The sequence below is a fragment of the Phascolarctos cinereus genome, unplaced genomic scaffold, assembly GCF_003287225.1.
Source record: "Phascolarctos cinereus isolate Bilbo 61053 unplaced genomic scaffold, phaCin_HiC Scaffold_4;HRSCAF=312, whole genome shotgun sequence".
Taxonomy (NCBI): Eukaryota; Metazoa; Chordata; class Mammalia; order Diprotodontia; family Phascolarctidae; genus Phascolarctos; species Phascolarctos cinereus.
This window is the reverse complement of record NW_027555847.1, coordinates 4,644,281-4,665,152: the sequence shown is the minus strand read 5'-3', so window position 1 is coordinate 4,665,152 and position 20,872 is coordinate 4,644,281. Positions and strand designations below refer to the sequence as shown.

At 50.4% G+C, this 20,872-nt stretch overlaps 1 protein-coding gene across 2 annotated transcripts in view; it reads left to right on the top strand.

Annotated features, from left to right (window-relative positions):
* The first annotated feature begins 4,165 nt into the window (after window positions 1–4,165).
* The window catches only part of MATCAP2 (microtubule associated tyrosine carboxypeptidase 2), a 32,083-nt gene continuing 15,376 nt past the window's right edge, over window positions 4,166–20,872 (top strand). For both annotated transcript variants that reach the window (XM_020964398.2, XM_020964401.2), the window contains exons 1-2: window positions 4,166–4,301; window positions 17,264–17,952. In XM_020964398.2, the coding sequence (XP_020820057.1) occupies window positions 4,277–4,301; window positions 17,264–17,952 (714 nt within the window). In that variant the 5' untranslated portion in view covers window positions 4,166–4,276. The remainder of the gene's footprint in view (window positions 4,302–17,263; window positions 17,953–20,872) is intronic.

The window sequence follows — 20,872 nt, the reverse complement described above, 5'->3', positions numbered from 1 at the left end:
TTTTCCTTCTTCATCTCATTTTACAGATGAGGAAACTGAGGCCAACAGGGTTAAGTGACTGAGACTGGATTCAAACTCAGGGTCTCCTGCCTCCAGGCCCAGGGCTGTATTCACTGCAGCTACCTAGCTGCCTCCAAATAGGCCATAGTTTGTAGCCTATGAATAATATTATCACATGACATAAAAGACATCATGATGTGCTAGATAGGGCCGGCCTGGACATCAGGAAGGCCTGGGCCCTTGTGGCCCTTCTCCCGTCGGTGCCCTGGCATCTGTCCAAGACTGTGGCTGCAGAGTAGGTCTTGACCAGTATTGGCAGGGGGAGCTTCCTCTTGGGGAGACTGCTGTGCCAATTAAATACAGGATCATTAACAAAGGCAGTGAACCAAGATTAAATAACAACGCCAGCCAGAACATTGGATAGGGAGCTCAGCACCAAGGGAAGGAGACAGGAACAGCCACCGTGTTTCCCTGAGCCCCTGCACAGGCATCCCCCCAAGCATCTTCTCCCTCCTTACCTGGTTACTAGTAGCAGGCCCTCTTCTGTTATGACCTGAATGTGCCCAAGCAGGGAAACTGAGCAAGCTTGATGTCAGGGCAAGGGTCCTGGTGACTCAACATGTCCCAGAATGGACAGAGAGCTTTGAGAGCTACTGGGCCCCTCTCCCCCCAGACTGAAGCACCGGTGTTAGAATTCCTTCTGCGCATGGCTTGAACCAGACAACTTTAGAGTTCTCTTCCAACACTCGAGTTCTATGAGTTAGAGCCATTCCAGCCCCTCATTTTATAGACAAGGGAACTGAAGGCTGAGGAGAGGGAGTGACCTGTGCAGAGACAGAGTCAGTAAATGGTACAGCCAGAATTCGAACCCCAACCCTGTGCTAGGCACTGGGAATATGAAGGCAAAAACGAACAGCCCCCAACCTCAACGAGTTTATATTCTATAAGAGAAGACAACTTGCACATATATGCAAAACATATATACGATAGTTTTTAAATTTTACTTTTAGCATTTTTTAATTTCTAGTTCCAAATTCTTTCCCTCCCTTAAGCCCCTCCCACACCCATTAAGAAGGCAAGCAATATAATATCAGTTATATGCATGTGAAGTCATAGAAAACATTTCCATATTAGCCATGCTGCAAAAAAAGAAAAAAAAATGCAAAAGGCAAGAAAAATAAAATGAAAAAAGTATGCTTCACTCTGCACTCAGAATTCATTAGTTCTCTCTCTGGAGATAGCATTTTTCATGGTGAGTCCTTTGGAATTGTCATGGATCATTGTCTTGATGGAGTAGCTAAATCTTTCACAACTGATCATCATTACAATATTGCTGTTACTGAATATGATGATCTGGTTCTGCTCACTTCACTTTGCATCAGTTCATATAACTTTTCTCATCTCATCATTTCTTATACCATCATAATCACATACCACAACTTGTTCAGCCATTCCCCAATTGATGGGCATCCCTTCAATTTCCACAAAAAAAAAAGCTGCTATAATTATTTTTGTATGAATAGATCCTTTCACCTTTTCTTTGAATTCTTTGGGATTAGGCTTAGTAGAGGTATTGCTAGCTTAAAGGCTGTGTAGCTAGATGGTACAGTAGACAGAGTACCAGGCTTGGAGTTGGGAAAATTCACCTTCCTGGGCAAATCCCTTCACCCTGTTTGCCTCAGTTTCCTCATAAAGAAGGAAATTGCAAACCATTCCAGTATCTTTGCCAAGAAAACTCCAAATGGGTCACAGAGACACAATGGGACACAACTGAACAACAGTTTTATAACCCTTTGGCCATAGGTCCAAATTGTTCTCCAGAAGGGTCAGACCAGTTTACAACTCTACCAACAGTACATTAGTATACCTTTTTTCCTACATCCCCTCTAGCATTTGTCATTTTCCTTTTCTGTCATATTAGCCAAACTGATAAGTGTGAAGTGGTACCTCAGAGTTCTTTTAATTTGTATGTCTCTAATTATTACTGATTTAGAGAATTTTTTTCATATGTGTATTGGTTTCTTCTTCTGAAAACTGCCTGTTCATATCCTTTGACTATTTATCAATTGGAGAATGCCCCATATTTTTATATATTTGGCTCAGTTCACTGTATATTTGAAAAACAAGGCCTTTCTCAGACAAACTTGTAAAATGTTTCCTACTTTCCTTCTAATTTTGGCTACATTGCTTTTATTTGTGCAAGAACTTTTTAATTTCATGTAATTAAAATTATCCATTTTACCTCCTGTAGGGTCACAGGAGGTCTCTTGTTTGGTTATGACCTCTTCTCTTATCCATACATCTGACAGGTAATTTTTTCCCCTTGCTCTCCTAATTGGCTTATGATATCACCCTTTCTGTCTTACCTTGGTGTACTGTGTGAGATGTTGGTCTATGCCTACTTTCTGCCAAATTGCTTTCTAGTTTTCCCAGCAGTCTTTGTCAGATAGTGAGTTCTTACACCAAAAGCTAAGATCTTTGGGTTTATCAAACACTAGATTACTAGGGTTATTTATAACCATATATTGTCTACCTAATCTGTTCCACTGATCCACCACTCTACTTCTTATCTGGTACCAGATTTTTTTTTGGATTGCCTCCTTGTAACATAGTTTGAGGTCTGGCACTGTTCAGCCACCTTTCTTTTTTTTTTCATTGATTCCTTTGATATTCTTGACCCCTACTTCCTCCAGATGAATTTTTTTTCCTCTAACTCTATAAAAGAATTATTTAGAAGTTTGATTGGTATGGCACTGACCAAGTAAATTAATTTAGGTAGTATGGTCATTTTTATTCTATTGCCTTGGCCTACCTATGATAACAAATTCCTGTTCCCTTCTCCCTTATCAGTTTTCTTTGTAATCCTATGATGATTTAAATTCATGGAAGAAGGAACTCTGGGGCAGGGATACTTTGGAGGCTGTTGCAATCATCCTGGCCAGCGGCCATGATGCTTACAGACATGTAAGAGTGGAGAGCTGCAGGTAGATACCAGAGATATTCTAGGGGCAGAAATAACAAGATTTAGCAATTGAGCAAATATGTGGGTGAGTGAAAATGAAGGTGAGGATAACTGACTAGAAGGAAGATGCTGCCCTCCAAACAAATAGGGAAATTTTAAAGGGCTTGTGTTTGGGAGAAAAAGATAATAAATTCTCTTTTGGAAATGTTGAGTTTGAGCTGCCATGGGGACATCCAGTTTAAAATGTCTTCAAGGCGCGCATTTAGGGTTAGGGTTTGGGTTCAACGAACTAGTGTTTCAGAGAAAGAGTGGGGCTGATTCATACATACATATACACACATATACATGTACACGTATGTGTGTATGTATGTATGTATGGTCAACCGGGCCGGACCAGCCTCTAACCGGGGGATGAACCGGAGTCGAAAAGAGCAGGCCAGAGACAGGACAGTCAAGAATCTGGAAATGTGGGAAAGGGGGAGGGAGGTACTCGAGAACCGGGTAAAGTCAAACCCACGCTCGGGCTGACCGGAGCATCTGAGAGGCTGATGCTTTCCCCCGGCATCCACGTGGGTGCGCTGTGCCTGCCGGGACTCGTGGTTCCTTGTTCTCTTCCAACCTGCCTGCCCACCTGCCTGCCTTGGGGGCCGGGAGAGGCGAGGCTGGTCGGGCCGGGGGGCGGGGCTCCGGGACCGGTACCCTAGCAACCGCGAGAGCGGCGCACGTCACTGCCGCTAGCTGGGAGCTGGCCGCAGGGACTAGATCGAGGGCTGCCCTTCACCTGCGCCCCCCGAGGTCGCCCCGCCGCGCCCCCGCCATCGTCACTGCCACCACCCCGCCCCGGCCGCCCGCGGCGCCCTGAGATCCGGGCTGCGGGCGCACCCATGCACACGGCGGCGCTGACCGCCGCCCCCCGCATCCGCGCCCCGCTCCCGCCGCCGCCCCCCGCGCTCCTCGCTCTCGGCTTCCTGCGCCTCGGCCCGGGCCGCCGCCGCCTCCGGAGCCCGAGCCCCGCCAGCTCGGCCGCCGCCTTCCCGCCGCGCCCTCGGCGCCTCCCGTTCCCCCGCCGCGCCCGCCGCCGGAGCGCTGAGGCCCGGCCGAGGTCCCAGGCTGCGGGCGGCCACGAGAGGCCGGCGCTGCCCGCGCTCGGCAGCCGCCGCCGCCTCCGCCGCCATCCACCGGCGAGCCCGGGCCGTGGCCGCCGCCTCCGCCCGCTGCGCCTCCTCGGCTGCCGCCGCCGCCGCCGCTGCGGCCACTACCGGCCCGCGTCACGCGCGCCGCCACGCCAAGACCCGCAGGAGACCCCGGCCCAAGATGCTGGAGGGGATCCGGGTCACCGGTGAGTGACCGCGCGGGGGGGGGGTTGGTGCGGCGAGGGGGAGAGGGAGAGGCAGCCCCACCCCCGGGGGTGGCGGGGAGGATGAGGAGGAGTGAGCGGAACCCGCTCCCTTTCTGTGGTCTCAGCGGCAATGTTCCGAACTGGGGGGCTCGCTTGTCTGGGGGCCTTCCTTCAGGGCCATGTGGGAGAAGGTGAGGAGTGAATGGGGGAGCTCTGTCTGTCTGTGTATCTTTCTGTTATCTTTCTCTGTCTTCTTTTTCTTCTCCTCTTTCTTCTTCTTCTCCTCCTCCTCCTCTTCCTCCTTTTTTTCTTCTACTTCTCCTTCTTCTTTTCCTTCTCCTTCTTCTCTGCCTCTGTCTCTATACTTCTCAGTCTCTGTCTTTCTCTCCCTATGTCTGTCTCTCTCTGTATCTTTCTCTGTCTCCTCCTTCCATTCCCTAAATTCCTCCCATTCCCTCCTTCCTCCTTCTTTCTCTGTCTCTGTGTGTGTGTGTCTCTCTCTCTCGTTTTCCCTCTCCCGCTCTCTCCCCAGTGCAGAATTACACCTCAGGAACTGGCGTTGGAGCTAGAGAGTACAGAGTTCCCAGGCTGCTCAGCACACAGACTGGCTCTAAGAACACCCACCCTTAATCTCTCCATGTAACAGGAAGGGACAGTGTCCCCCAGCACTAGGACAGGGAGTTTCCTCACCCTCATTCCTCACTCTCTGACCCTAAGCTCTGTAGGCATACCCTGGAAATCAACAAGTCCTTCACCCCTCATCAGTTCTCTTGTCAAACACAAAGACCAAGCTTAACACTGGAACATCCTGGCCAGTCTGGCCAGACCTGTTCCTGGGCCTGTAGGGACTTTGTATCTTGTGCATCAGCAACATTGTTTCTTCAGGAAGGCTCCTCTTCATCTCCTTGTGAGGCACAGAAGCATCCTGAAAGATGGTACTGTTCTGTTCTAGTGTTGTGGTCTGGCAATGGGAGGACCCCCCATATCTGTACACAGCTTAACAAAAGCTCTTCCCCTTCCCCACCATCCCTAGAGCAGTGAGTGTCAAACCAGAGCCCCACTTTCTTACTCCAAGACACTAAAGTGCTGGAATTTGGTATAGTGTGACTCCTTCCTGGAAGTTCTTATGTTGTCAAGCCCTACGGTTTGGGGGGAAGGAAACTTCATTCATGCCATAGCTTCTCTGCCCAGACACATGCTGTGTGACCATGGACCATTGGCTTAACATCTCTGGACCTGGACACAGTAACATCTGCACCCCGTGTCCCAAGCCTTACTCACAGACTCTTTTTTAGTAAGATCCACTTGAGCTCCCCCCAAGCCCTTCAGGATGCCCCGGACAAGTCCCAGGTCGTTTGTGAGGTAAATAGGTTAAATCAGGCATGGGGAGCCTATGGCCTTGAGGCCACGTGTGGCTCTCTGTGTCCTTGGGTGTGGCTTTTGGACTGAGTCCCAAGTTTCATGAAACAAATCCTTTTATTTAGATTTGTTCTGTGAAGTTTGGATTCAAAAGGCGCCCTTGAGAACCTAGAAGGCCACATGTGGCCTTGAAGGCACAGGTTCCCCACTCCTGGTGATTTAACCCAGTAGGTTAACTCTTAACCCTGACACTATAATTCCCATATTAATGAATGGGAAAAGCTGTCATGATGGTGTTAACTTTACATAGCAAAAGGGTGTTCAGTATTCCTCATTAACAAGACAGAGGCCCCCAGGCTCCACTGGGCCTTCATTGGATGCTGGGCTGTTGAGTCAGTGTGGCTTCAATAGATGCCCTGCCCACTCTGGTAACCCTCCACTCAGCCACCAAAGTGATCTGTCCAAAGGACAGCTCTGATCATGTCATCCCCTTCCTCAGTAACCTCCAGCAACCCTCTATGGCCTCCACAAACAAACACAAAATCCTCTGTTTGGCATTCAGAGCACTTTGCAGGCTTCTTACTAAAAGAATGTTCCTTACTTTCTGACTTAATCTCTCACACAGACTTCTCCACTTCATTCCCTACCCGTACTCTGGTCCAGTGACACCGGCCTCCTGGCTTTCCCATGAACAAGTCACTTTTCTCTGGCTGTCCCTCAGGCCTGGAACACTCTCCCTCTTTCTCTCTGCCTTCTGACCTCCTGGCTTCCTTGAACAAAAATCCCACCTCCTACAGGAAGCCTTCCCTAGTCCCTCTTCATTCCAGGGCCTTCTCTCTGTTCATTAGCTCCTGTCCAGCCCATCTCTAGCTTTGTATAGATTTGTTTAGATTGTAGCTCCTTGAGGGCAGGCTTGTTTTTGCCTCTTTTTGTGCCTGACTCAGTAGGAGGCATTTATTAATCTCTTTCTGTATGCCAAGCACTGTTCTGGGAGTTCTGGATAAGAAGACAAGTAAAAGTCGAGCCCTCCGCAAAAGCTTTGTGGGGAAAGTGGTTCTTGAGCTGCACCTCTTAGCTGGAGGCTAAGAAATAGGTGTGGGCACGATGTGTGGGTAACAAAATGCTCTATTAAGTGCCAAAAAAAAATTTCCATAACACATTTGACCAGAGTCTTGGCTCAGTGACACTTTTCCATAAGCTAAACACATGAATGGCTGGCTACTTAGTCAAATCAACAAGCATTTATTAACTGCCTGCTGTGCGCCAGGCCCTGTGCCAAATGCCAGGGAGACAGAAAAAGGCAAAAAGACAGTCCCTCACCTTCCAGAAGCTCTAGTCTAAGGGGAAGCCAGCATGCAGACAACCATGCCCAAACGAGCTATAGACAGGAAGGCATCAGCAGTAAGGAGAAGCAGGAGAGCCATCCAGTACAAAGTGGGATTTTAGCTGGGACTTGAAGGAGAAGCGAGATGGCATGGGGCCAGCCAATGAAAATGCCCGGAATAGAGATGGCATAAGAGCCAGGAGACGGTTCCCCTGGGTCATGGGATGTGCGGTGGGGAGGCCGCAGGTGTGCCTTTACCACCACAGGCAGTTCGGAGGACCAAGAGCACCAGCTTTGCCACACCTTCCTGGCCAGGCAGTGCCCAGGGACCAAGCTTTGGCGCTCTTCTTCAGGTGTGCTATCTCTGTGATAGGAACAGACAGATCACTGAGACCATTTTACAGGGAAAAGCCAGAAAGAACCCTAGATTAGCCTCTGCAGCTCTCTGATGCCCTCCAGTCCTTGTCCCTCTCCCCCTCCCCCCAGAATAGGACAGGATATGATAAAAGTGAATTTTAATGAACATCTTTAGTTATAAACGTGATAGTCATCAACAAACATGAACATTTCCATATGCGAAGGACAGAAAAAGAGGGTGCTGCTCAAACCATGACTTTTCCACAGTTATTGGGGTTTGTTGAAGTACATATCACATTTACCAGGGTAGTTCCTGCTCTGGCCTTCTTGTCTGTCACTTTCTGGACTTCCTCTGCTCTTTTCTGTGCTTTTAAAAATGTTTCATTGGTCTTTTTTTCATGGTATTTTTTTATTTCTATCACTTTTACTACTTGCCACCCCCCCCAAAAAAAAACCTCTCTCTTAAGCCATAAGAGTAAGCAAGCAAAACAAATGTGTATTGAATTGTACGTGAAATCTGGCTGCCTTGGGACGGAATTGTCATGGCCATGCTTACAAAGATTTGTCTTGTTTTCTTCAGTTACAGCCTGTCTTTGATATGGAATAATCATTTGTCTCCAGACCTCATTCTTTATCTTCAGCCCATTGTCTTTCCACCAAGAAGTGTGAAACATTGTTAATCAGTCAGGATTGCTGAGCATATATATTTACTTCGGTCAGAAGGCACCTTCGGCCTCTCTGCTCAGCAGAAACCGGCCTCACCTGGTTGCCCTTGCTTGGATGCCTGTTCACCAGGCTCATGACTACTGCAGAGAGTGGGAGTGTCCTGCCTTCATGTACTTCCTCTAAGAGCCGACATTGGCATTGCGTTGGGAATGGGCTTGCATTTTTGTGTCCTTCTTCCTGTCCGGGAAGTGGTGGGTGCTTACAGACCATGGGTGGCTCTGGTGTCCTGGAGGCACCGTCTCCCAGGCTGGCTCCTCCCTTTCTGGCTTAGAGCCTTCCTACTTCTCCTCTCCCCTTCCCTCCACTTCCCAGGTGCATCTTTAATGCCAGACCACTTGGCATTATTTTAACCAGTTCTCAACAGTGTCTTGGTACTCTGACCCACTGCCTCACCACCCTCCTCAGCCTCCCAGAGGAGCCTTCTGGCTCGCTGCTTTATTTCTGCCTCTGATAAATGAAGTTTCTGATAATGAAGTGTGCTGTTGTCATTCATTCTCTCCATTAATAATAGTGGTATTACTGTTGATGAAATTGTGAAATCTAAGATTTCATGCAGTTTGTGTTTCTTACCTATGGAATAATTTTAGAGGAATCTTTTTTAAGGCTATACTGAGATAAGAGACATGAGTATTGTGAAAGATGAATGATGTGATTGTATTATAAAGCACCTAAACAGCATATTATATGGTTAAAAAAAAAACTGTAGGCCAGTCATGTCTGGCTCTCTGTTTCCCTGCTAGGGGTTTCCTTGGCAGAGATCCTGGAGTGATTTGCCATTTACTTCTGCAGCTCATTTTACAGATGAGGAAACTGAGGCAAACAGAGTTGTGACTTGCCCAGGGTCACCCAGCCAGTGTCTGAGGCCAGATTTGAATTCACAAAGATGAATCTTCCTGGTTCCAAGCCTGGCCCTGAAGAAAAAAAAATTATTGACATGATTTACTAATTTGAGTTTTAAAGTTTAAAAAAAAAAAAAACCTTGGTAGAATGAAAGCTTTTGTTTCCTTTGCAATGTTCTGGGATTTTCTTTCAAACAGCCTTATTATTCTGGGTCAAAAACAGGTACTAGGCCCTCAGGTTTCACAAGTGCTTACTGTCTAATTCATTAAGATCCCTTTCAGCTGTGGATGGCAAGGTGACTGAAACTGAATTCTCATTTGCGAAGCCCTCTTCTAAGAGATCAGTCATCCGAGCGGCTTCTGTTATTTTAGGTGAAGAGAGGGAGATAGGTGCTGCTGGGCATGGTGGCCAGGCTGATGTCACACAGAGCATCATTGATGGAGCTGGGAAGAGGACCCAGGAATCCTGGCAGGCCTTCTTCAGTGCTCCAGATGCATTTTTACAAATTATCCCCTGAAATGCAACAGACAGAGTTGCAGTCAGCCTAACTGCTTGATCTGAGGCAGTAGAAAGCGTAGGGTCTCAAGGTCTTATGCTGTCACCAACTGAATAAAATAAGTTAATGATGCAATTAAAAGTTTTTAATCTACTTGGGACCTTGAGTTCAACAAGGTATGAAAGGCCCTATCGGCTTGTTCTTCGCCAGAAGCCGCACTGTGTGGGGGTCCTTGAAACAGGAGAAAGCTTTTCAGGAAAGAAGCTGGATGAAAGGTCTTCATATTCACAATCTTTTTTTCAGTGAAGAGGAAACCAAAGAAACAGAAGCCTTTTTGGAAACATGAAGAAAGGTTCCACATAACTGAGAGCATTTTATCTGCTCTTCTGGCATATTTGTCTGCATTTCCAAAAGTGTGGTTTTGTATCCTGTCTGGTCAGAGTTTTAAGTCACACATCTTTATCCTTAGGCTCACTAGTGTTTTCAAGATAGGTGAATATATATGGGGGGGGGGTGTTCTTTGTGCTGGTGCGTGTTTCATAAATGCTTGTGGGCTGATCAGTAGTATTCAGTGCTTGCCACTGCCGCAGATTCTGAATGGAACCCGTGTGGCATGTGGATAAGGAGCCTTGTCTGCAAGCCTTGTTCTTTTTCACTTCTTTATCCAGAGCCATCCTTTGCACATTCTGATCACCAGGTTCTCCCTTCAGCACCTTTGCATTGAAGTCAAGTGGGACTGAAGGAAAATGTTCACTCCTCTGGTGCACCATAGGACTCAGCTTCTCGTCCTCTGCAGCAGGGGCTGGTCCCGTGCTGCCCGTCCTTTGTGGCATTTTGTTTGCTAACACCCATCGAGGATGGCACATGTGCCACGAAGTGATGAGGGCCCGTGGTGCCACGAGCGGGAGCCATGCTTCCCTTTCACTGCCATGCTCTGTGCATTTCTTCTGGTCTGGTTATGTGGTGCAGAGCCATCTGATGTGAGCTGACTTCTCTTCCATGTGTGTGCCCGTGTCTGTGGATTCCCTTTGGGGGGGGGGTGCTTCCTGCTGACACAAACAGAGGGCCGCTGCCCACAATGAGACCTTCCGGACATTTGGATCCTTCTCTGGGCTGTTTTGGTTAAAACTTCAGAGTGTGATGATTCTTTGTGGACATCGTCAGATCGGTTTTCACATGGTAGACACAGCCTTGATGCCCAGACCCTACTCACAGCTTTCCTAGCTTGGGGTAGGACTTCACAAGGTCAAAAGCTGCAGTAGAACGTTGTTTTGGAGTCAGAGCTCTTGGCTTCAAACCCCTGCTCTGCCCCGTAATGTCCCAGTGACCCACCAAGTGCCTTCTTCTCCTCAGGTTCCCTGCCTCCAGGACGACGTCATTCGGCTGCGCTAAAGCCGATTCTCAGGCAGGGTCTGCCAAGACGTTGGAGGTTCTATCTCCACAGAATCGCAGTGTAACTCAGAAGCAGGAAACCTGGAAAGCTAAAACCTTGACCAAAAGGCAGGTGGAAAGTGCTTCACTCTCCAGTGGTAGAGAAGGAGAGTGCCATGTGACATACTCCTGGACTGTCACAGCCTCGTGATTTTCTCCACTGGGGAGCACACTGGGGCTGGAAGGCAATGGGGTATCTTTAGATTTCCCCAACATGAGGGGCAGCTAGGTGGCGCAGTGGATAGAGCACCTAGGTGGCGCAGTGGATAGAGCACCGGCCCTGAAGTCAGGAGGACCTGAGTTCAAATCCAGCCTCAGAGCAAACACTTGACACTAGCTGTGTGACCCGGGGCAAGTTACTTAACCCCAATTGCCTAAAAAATATATAGATAGATAGATAGATAGATATAGATAGATAGATAGATAGATAGATAGATATCTAGATAGATAGATAGATAGATAGATAGATAGATAGATTTCCCCGACATGTGAGATGATTAAGGGGCTGTTTGAGGCAAAAAAAAAAAAAAAACCTTTCTAGTGAATGCTATAGCATAGGACCCCAAAGTAGGAAATGGAAGGCTCATTTTGTTAGCTCAATTCCTACTCATTCAGGCTGATTCTACCTAACATTTGAGTGTCCTGTAATTTGGGGTCTTGTGAGATTCTGGTGTTCTGGACGTTGCAGCCACAAAGTCTCGTGGGGAAAAAAGCAGTCAGAAAGGACTCAGCAGGTCCTGTGCCTTTGCCCTGACATAAGCCAACCCGTTTTCTGCCTTCAGCACAGTTCTGAATCCAGCGGTCCAGACAGAGTTAGGCACGGATCTCATTTCATATTCACCAAAAAATTGGGGGCCCTTGGCCAAGAGGTGCCTCTCCTCCCCTCCTCTTTGCACGCCACTCAGACATCTCCCCACAGGTGACCCTTCTTGCCAAGGACAGCCCCTGCTCATGCCCCCCGATACTTCCCTCTCCATCCTTTCCAGCAGATTGGCCCTACCATGAGCCTCCCTCCTGTCTCTAATCTTCAGTCTCTCTCCTTCTATAGACTGTCTCCCTGCCTACTGCCTACGAACAGGCTCTTGCCATCCCCATCCTTAAAACCGTGCCTGGTAGTGATCATCCTGTATAGCTCTCCTCCCTCTCATGGATAGACTCCTTAAGGAGGCTGTCCCCACTTTCTGCCTTAACCTCCTCTTCTCTCTAGCTTCTGACTTTTGACCTCATCGCTTAACTGGTACTAGTCTTGTGATTGCCAAATCCCATGGCTCTTTCTCCATCCTCATCCTTCTTGACCTCTAAAGCCTTTGACACTGTTGACCCCTCTCCTCCTGGATCCTCACCCCCTTCTGCTTCTTCATCCTGTCTGACCTCTTTTTCTTTTCTGGATCCTCCTCTAGGTCATGCTGGCTAGCCTTGGGTGTCCCCCCACATGCAGGCCTGGGGCCTCTTCTTCCTCTCCCTCTCTGCTGTTTCGCTTGGTGATCTCATTAGCGCCTGTGGGTTCAACTGTCATTCCATGCAGATGATTCCCAGTTCTATACTGCTGTCCCTTCCACATCAGGATTTTCCCCATCGAGGTTGCAATGTATCACCAGTTGGCATAAGGAATTGAATGGGAACTTTGGGGGAGTTTTGCAGAAGCCACAGACAACATGCAAGGGCTAGCAGACGACACAGAAAAAGTTTAGGAACTCAGAAATGCATAAAGCATATGTACAGTATTGCATAATATCAACATATTTTATCTTTTAATACCACAATGATTCAGATTGCTCTGGAATGACGAGAGGGCCAAAAAATTTTACATGGGTTTTCCAGATCGTGGGGATACTGTACCCCTAACCCTCACGATGTGGAAGGGATAACTGTATATTCCATATCTCTCTCTCTCTCTGTCTCTCTGTGTGTCTCTCTGTGTGTCTCTCTCTCCTCTCTTCCTCTCTCTTTTTCTCTCTCTTCCTCTCTCTCTCCCTCCCTCCCTCTCTCCCTCTGCCTCCCTCTCCCTCTCTCCCCGCTGTCTTTTGGACATCTTCAGTCTCAGGTCCCACAGGCATCTCAAACTCAGCCTGTCCAAAAGAGAACACATTAGCTTTGCCCCAAAACTTCTCCTTTCCCCAACTTTCCTATTCGTTGTTAAGGGCATCACCATTCTCCCAGTTACCCAGGCTTGTGACCTGTCATTATCAGCTAGCATTCCTCACCCCCTTTACCAACACATCTAGTCATGTTGACCTTCCAGAATCTCTGCATCACCCCCATCTCTTCCCTCCCCTGGCCACCCCCTAGTGCAGATCCTCATCAGCTCTTGCCAGAGCTGTGGCAGTAGCTTTCTAATTAATCTCTCCATAGCTCAATGCATTCCCCACCTAGATGCCATTCCCCAATGGGCAGGCACCTCGTCAGTTTCCAGGTCTTTTCTGCCACAAAAATTGCTGCTGTCACTATTTCTGCTCCTTGATCTCTTTGGGGCAAAGGCTTCAAAAGCCATCCTACTTGCCACTCCTTGGGGGGAAAAGTCTTCCTAAGAAAATGAAAGGCGTACACGTATAACCTACATCAGATTCCTGCCATCTTGGGGACACAGAGGGGAGGAAGGGAGAAAAAATTGGGCACTCAAAATTTTATAAAAAATGAATGTTGAAAAGTATCTTTACGCATAATTGGAAAAAATAAAATACAATTTTTTTAAAAGTCTATATAAAAATGAACGGCCCAGGGTCATTCTGCCGACTGGCCTCTGAGGCTGTCCGTCTTCTCTCTGGAAGCAGATGGCGTTTTATATTGTGTCACTGTGGACATTGTTTTCCTGGTTCTGCTCACTTCATTTTGTATCAGTTCTCCCAGATCCTCCCAGGTTTTTCTGAAACCATCCCCGTCATCATTTCCACAACATCATAGGAATGACTTGCTCAGCCATTCCCCAACGGATGGGCATCCCCTCAGTTTCCAATCCTTTGCCACTATGAAAAGAACTCTTGTAAATATTTTCTTGATCTCTCTGGGATACAGACTTAGGAGAGGCTTTGTGGGGTCAAAGGGTATGCGAGGCTCTATAGCCCTTTGGGCATAGTTCCAGATTGTTCCCCCAAATGGTTGGACCAGTTCACAGCTCCACTCACAGAGCACTAAGGTCCTTTTTCCCACATCCCCTCAAGACACTCGGCTCCCTGAAATCACTTTTCATCACACCACTTTCCTGCCCCCAAACCTTCAGTGGCTCCCCAGTATTGACAAGGGCCGAGTGAAACGTTGCTGTCTTTTCCATCAAGCCTGACTTACTTACCTCCCACATTGCCAGATCCTTCTCCTCCCCTGGCTTCTGTTAATACTGTTCCCTTCTCCTGATACTCCACCTCTCCCAAACCGGGCTCTCCTTCCGGACTCAAAGAAAGACCCACCTCAGCTTCTGTGAAGTCCCTGCCCAGGGCCAGCCTTCCCCTGTTTCTACAATACTGCTTACCTTGTGCCACTCCTTTGGGCACTTGGTCACTTACCACCTTGTATTACAGCCAATGATAATGGGCAGTAGAGAGAAGCTGGAGCCGCTAGGTTTTGGTTTTGCTGGTTTTCTCTGCCCTGGAAATGACCAAACAAAAACGTGTTGACATCTGAGACAGTAAGAGAGCCCACTCTGGCTGCCTTTGCCGGGTTCAGGTCACCAGACCTAGATGAACTCTTTCCTTGTGTACTGAAAAGCTGGCAGATAGGACTCCTGAGCCACTGGAACACCGAGAGAGCTCATCCAAGCCTGGAGAAGGGCAAATGTTATCCCAGTTTTCTGGGGAAAAGGGAAAGAGATCAGAGCCAGTCAGCTTGACTTCAACTCCTGGGAAAATTCTGAAATTAGTCATTGGAAAGATGGTTGGCAAATGGATGGCTCAAAGACCAATATGGCTCCATCCAGAAGAGCTCATGCCAAACTTTTATTTTTTATCAGAATTCCTAAATTGGTATGAGAAGGGAATGCTGTTTATGCTTGAGCAAGATATTTGATAAACTATCTCATGCTGTCCTTGTGGAGATGGAGAGATGGGGACATGGTGACCATCCAATCTGATGGCTTCGCAGTGGGCTGGTTCAATGTCAGTGTGGCAGGAGGGCTCCAGTGGGGAGGCCACAGGCTTCTGCATGAACCCTGGGCTACTTGCTGTTGGTATCAGTGACTTGGAGAAAGGGGTCTCTGATGACATGCAGCACTGGGAGGAATCCTTGTCAGATCCTTCTGGTGCATTAGTCTCAATCCAGTAAGACAGAATTCCCTGAGGATACAAGTGAACCCGTACTTGGCTGCAAAAAGCAGCTTCACTTCAGTCGGGGTCTGCTTCAGTGTAAGGTGGGGTAGATGGGATCAGAGAACAATTAGGACAAAGGGCTGGGGTGCCTGGTGGAGCTCATTCGGCATGGCGCTTCATGAAGAGAGGCCCAGTGTCCACGAACCAGCTGGTGAGAGCCTCTGTGTTCTGCCCTGCTCAGGGCTCACTTGGAGGCTTGGGTTCAGCTCTGGGTCTCATGTTTGATAAGCTGGAGAGTGTCCAGAAGAGGACAGCCATCATGGTGAAGGGCTCTGAGGTCATGTCATGGGAAGACTGCAGCCATGGGGCTTGGAAAAGAGAACAGTCACGGGGGATAGGATAGCTAGCTGCGGTCGAGTATTTGAAGGGCTGTGGCTTAGGGGAGGGAGCAGACTGCTGTGCTGGATCCCAGAGGACCGGGCCAGGAGTGATGGACCGGAGCTGCAAAGAGCCGTCAGCCCCTGGATCAGGACAAACATGGTGACAACTGCAGCTTTCCCAGTGTGGAAGGGGCTGCCTCTGGGAGCAGGGCTTCTCCGTCTTGTCAGTCTTCAAGTAGAGGCAGGAAACCACTTGTTGGTATGTTTGAGTGGGGATCCCTATGGGGCATGATGCTTCTGGGTTACTGGGTATGTGACAGATCTTGTGTAGCACCTCAAATTCAGTGATTCTTTAAAATGTTTTGGGCCCCCCCCAGCTGCTGGTGCCTTCCTTTCTCTGTGCCCCCCCAGCTGTTGGTGCTTTGCTTTCTCCAGCGCCCTCACCCCAGCTGTTGGTGCTTTGCTTTCTCCGTGGTCCCCCCCAGCTGCTGGTGCCTTCCTCTCTCTGTGACCCCCCAGATGCTGGTGCCTTCCTCTCTCTGTGCCCCCCCCAGCTGCTGGTGCCTTCCTCTCTCTGTGCCCCCCCAGCTGCTGGTGCCTTCCTATCTCTGTGCCCCCCCAGCTGCTGGTGCCTTCCTCTCTCTGTGCCCCCCCCAGCTGCTGGTGCCTTCCTCTCTCTGTGCCCCCCCCAGCTGCTGGTGCTCTTTCTGTGCCCCGCCCCAGCTGCTGGCCCCTAACATCCACTCTCCGTCAGCCCTCCATGTGTCTAGTTCTTTCCATGCCGCATCAGAATCTTGCCTCTGTTGCTGCCTTTTCTCAGCTGCCCGGCTCCTCAGCACAGCGCAGGGCACGCAGGAAGCATGGGACGATTGCTTGCTGACTGACCCCCTAGCTGGACTGCTTCCCCAACCAGACCTTCAGCCCGTTATGTAGGTGGGAAGTCTCCCACGTGCCGCCAGTCACGAGTGGCGTGAGGGTGTGATAGCACGCGCAAAGCACTTTCATAACATCTGCTAGTTCACTGGATCCTCACAACAACTCGGGAGGGAGATGCCATTATGATCCCCATTTTCCAGACGAGGAGACTGAGACAGAGGTGAAGGGACTTGTCCAAGGGCACACAGCTGAGTGGCTTCCCGATGCCACGGCTGGCACCCTCATTTTTGCCACCCACCCTTCGGTGGCACGGACAGCCCCGCATGGGAATTGTTTGTACGTCTGGGAAAGCAAATGGGAAGGAGGTGCTCTTCCTGGTCAGCATCGGGATGATGTCGAATGAGGCTTTGGAAATGCTCCACAGCTAAAACTTTCATTAAATGCAGTAGATGTTACTTCCAATGAGAGTGAATTATCAAAGTGGTATGGTCAGGAATTTCCTTGGATTTTTGTTATTTTTCGTTGTACTCTTTCATTGAGTGATGTGTTATTTAATAGAATTCTGGATTAAATTACTTCTGTCGATAAATGTATTTGTATATTGTGTAATTAGAACTTGGATAGATAAGTGAACTTGAGATCGAGGATTTTCCTTAAAATGCCTGGCTTTGTATCCCCTGTGCTGGTATGCAGCAAGTGCTTAATAAATGTTTTCATTGTTTGAATAGGGTGGACTTGGAGGGTTGAAGTCAGAAAAAAAAAAAGATGTTCCTATACATAGGGTGGTATTTAGATCCTAAAGTCATTACCTTAAAGAACTCACTGTAAAGGCACAGATGGTCAGTGGGGCTTACACCTCTTGCATTTAAACTTGTCCCAAGTCACCTGGTCGTCAGGCCCTCACCACACGAGTCACCTTGCCCTCGTCTCTTTTGCAGAAAAGCTTCACTGGCCCGAACAAGAATCGACTAATAAGTCCCTTCTGAGCCCCGGAGAGAAGCTGATCATTGACTGTGAAGACGACGTTTCGCACTTGGCCTCTGGAATACTAAAAGATATCTTCACAACTGGAACCAGCAGCTACAATGTCCTGCTCCAGTCCAAAGAGGAGAAGAAGAGCCAGCTCCACAAGCCGTCGTCCCCGGCCCGCCACCGGCGGCACCGAAAGCCTGGCCGGTCTCCCGGCTCCCCGCGTGGGAAGGAGCAGAACCCCCGCAAGATCAAGGCACCCGGGCCCCTGGATGATGGTAGCTGCTGCTGCCTGAGCAAACAGCCTTCCGTCTTTGTCAGTAACCCGCTGCCCGGCCACGTCAGGTTCTCCAGCAGCTTCGCTGTGAGCGGAAGCAGCCTGACCCCCAAGCCCAAGCCCAAGGCCAAGGGGCACTACCTCTCTGCGCTGGCCAAGCCCAAACAGCCTCCCCCAGTGCCCAAGAACTTTGAGAAGGGAGACGACCCTGCCAGGAAGCTCTGCATCCTGACGGCCATCAAACCCACCAACCTGGACAGAGAGAAGGCCAAGTTCTTCAAGGCCGAGTTCGCCTATGACCCTCAGTTCGAATATGCCAACCCCACCGTGCCCGCCGTGCTGGCTAAGCACGGCCAGGCGTCCGACCGCTTCCTGAAGCAGGTATGGCACCGTGTGGCTCCGGCTCGAAACTTCTGGCCTGGGTATCAGGGCCCAGCGAGCGTAGGGCTGGCCGACACCCAGATTGTTTTTTCAAAGGTGGGGCGTTAGGATTTCGAAAGGAAGGGGCCCGTCTCCCCGACAGCTCCCGAGGCTTAAGAGACGGTCTCATGAGGCACGGCCCCGAAAGGTCGGCTCTCGTCGGCCAACCTACTGGTGCTCGGCCCGTGCGGATGGCAGGGTCTGGGGCTGGGCTGGAGCCTCCTCAGCCGAGGGGAGCTGCCCACGCTGGGAGCCTCCGGCCCCACCCCAGCCGTGTGGCTGCCGAGAACGCAGGCTGTTAACCGAGGGCAGGAGTGGCTGCCGCTCCTCTCTTAGCATCCTGTGTCGTCATGGTGGTCGATGGCGTTCGATGGGGCCTTCAGGTTTACGGACGTATGTTCTCCTGTGGTCTTCACAGCAGCCCCATCACGTGGCTACTTCAGCTGCATTGCTGCTGATCAGTCGTGTCCCACTCTCTGTGACCCCATTTGGGGTTTTCTTGGCAGAGATCCTGGAGTGGTTCTGCCATCTCCTTCTCCAGCTCATTGTACAGATGAGGAAACTGAAGCAAACAGGGTTCAGTGACTTGCCCAGGGTCACACAGCTAGTAAGTGTGGAGGCTGGATTGGAACTCAGGTCTTCCTGACTCCAGGCCTGGCACTCTATCCATCGCACCACTAGCCACCCCACCAAAGGTATGATTCTCCCCATTTTATGGATGGTGAAGCCGAGGCTTGCACAGCTGGTAAGTGACAGAGGCAGCACCTGGGCCTGCCTCTCCCCTGACTGCAGTCAAGTCTTGGTCCACCAGCCCACACAAGATCCTGGGTAAGCAAGGCCTTTGTCTTCCCATCTGCTCCCTTTCGATGTCAGGGAGGAGGTTGTGGTCGGTTTGTGGTCACTTTGGTCTCTGTGTCCCCACTCAGCCGCCCAGGCCACACGGGAGGGGGGAGGGGATGGGTCAGGGCTCCTTGAGTTGGACTGAATTGTGGAGGAGTCTGGTTCCGGGGCACAGCTGCCCGCCCAGGGGAGCAGTAGCAGACAAACAGTGGGGGCAGGCGCTGGGGCAGACTGGCAGCAAGCCTTGGCCCCCACGCTGTGCAAGGTGGCTCCGGCTCAGCCCTTCTCCCTCGTCCCTGCTCAGCAGCGCGGGGAGCAGTCGCCTTCACGGAGCTCGTGGGGGCCTCTGGGCAGGAGCCCGCTGTTTGGAGAAGAGTCGGGTTTAGGGCAGAGGAGGGGGCGCCTTTCAGGGGTCTCCTTCCAGGCAGTCAGCCCCGCCACCTCCCTGCTTTCCAGTTTGAGGGGGCCTGGGGCAGGGGGAGCAGCTGAGGGCGGCAGCGGCTGCTTGTAGGTGCACCTGGTCCCCTCCGACAGAGAACACGTGTCCTAGCGTTTGATTTGGAAGAGCTCAAGCAAAGAAAAACAAAATAATGAAAGCCCCCCTCCTGCTTAGCCTGTGCTAGGTCCAGCAGGTGGCGCTATTTCTTTGCGATTCAAAAGCTGGTTTTCACTTTAATCCATCCCACGAGGCCGCGGCTAAAGGGCATCTGAACTCCCTCCTTTTAGGGACCAGGTGCCCCCTTAGAAGGGCAGGCGCCGATCTCCTTTTGTCTTTGAATGCCAGAGCTTAGCGCACATGCATGCTGCAGGGTGATGGATCCGTGCCGAGCCAGGATCTGAACTCAGGTCTTCTGGCCTCCCGCCCAGCCCGCTTGTCGCTGGTCAGTGCTACCAGAGTGGCGTTGGCAGCTTCCACAGCAGAGCGGGGCCTCGTGCACGGCGGGCACCTACGAGATGGCTATCGAACTGAACTGAACAGAATTAGCACTTCCTGGAGGGAGGGGCCACAAATAAGAGACTGAGTCTCACTGCCCAGAGCAGCACTTCCCAGATAGCAGGCAGAAAACCATTTTGTCTGGAAGACCAGAGCACAAGGATGGGGACAGGGAGGGTTTCTTCAGGCTTCATTCAATAACTGCTGATAAATAGATTATAAACTCCATGGGGTCCGAGATCTCATTCATCCACATAGCTGCCCCTGTACCGGGACAGAGGACAACTACCTGGCCTACTCGGCTTACGAAAAGTCTGCCCTGGTGTCCTGGGAATTCAGCCCCGAGGCTCTGCTGCCTTCCTCTGGACCCCAGTACAGCCAACTGCCTGGCCTTGCCTTTGCCTCCGAGGCTACTCAGCAGATGCAGGCCAATGGTAGCAATATGCTGTGGCCTGTGGAAGCCTGCCTTCCATCATCCTTCCAGTGCCCTCATGGAATGGGAAGCTCCATGAGACTGTGACTTCTCCAAGCTTCCAGCCATCTAGCATCCCCGGAATAACAGTGGCGTTAGGAGTGTCTCTTAGCAGAGCATCATCACTGTGTCTTCTGAAGGACCTGCCCACACACAGAAGCCAGAACCCAGAATGGCCAGTGGGCAGCATGCTTTCTTCCATCCTCCTTTGGTGTGTCCCATCTTTTTTTTTGGGGGGGGGGGTGAGGCAATAGGAGTTAAGTGACTTGCCCAGGGTCCCACAGCTAGTGTCAACCTGACTCCAACGCCGGTGCTCTATCCACTGTGCCACCTCGCTGCCCCTGGGGTGTCCATCTTTCACGTCTCCTACTGCTTACATCTGGTCCACTCACTCTCCTGGGGTTCCCTGTTGTCTCCCGAGTAAGCTTCAGGCACCTCTGCCTGGCGTTTGGGGCTGGGTACGGTTTGGTACCTATCTCCTATTATGCCATTCCACGCAGTCTGTAGTCCAGCCAGAGCAGGGACCCTTTGGTTCAGCGGGACCCCCTGGGTGCGGTGCTCCCTTTTTCTGTTGTATTCCGAAGACGCCTTGTCTGCCCCCTCCCTTTGGGGACCACGGGCTTCTCAGCTCCTCT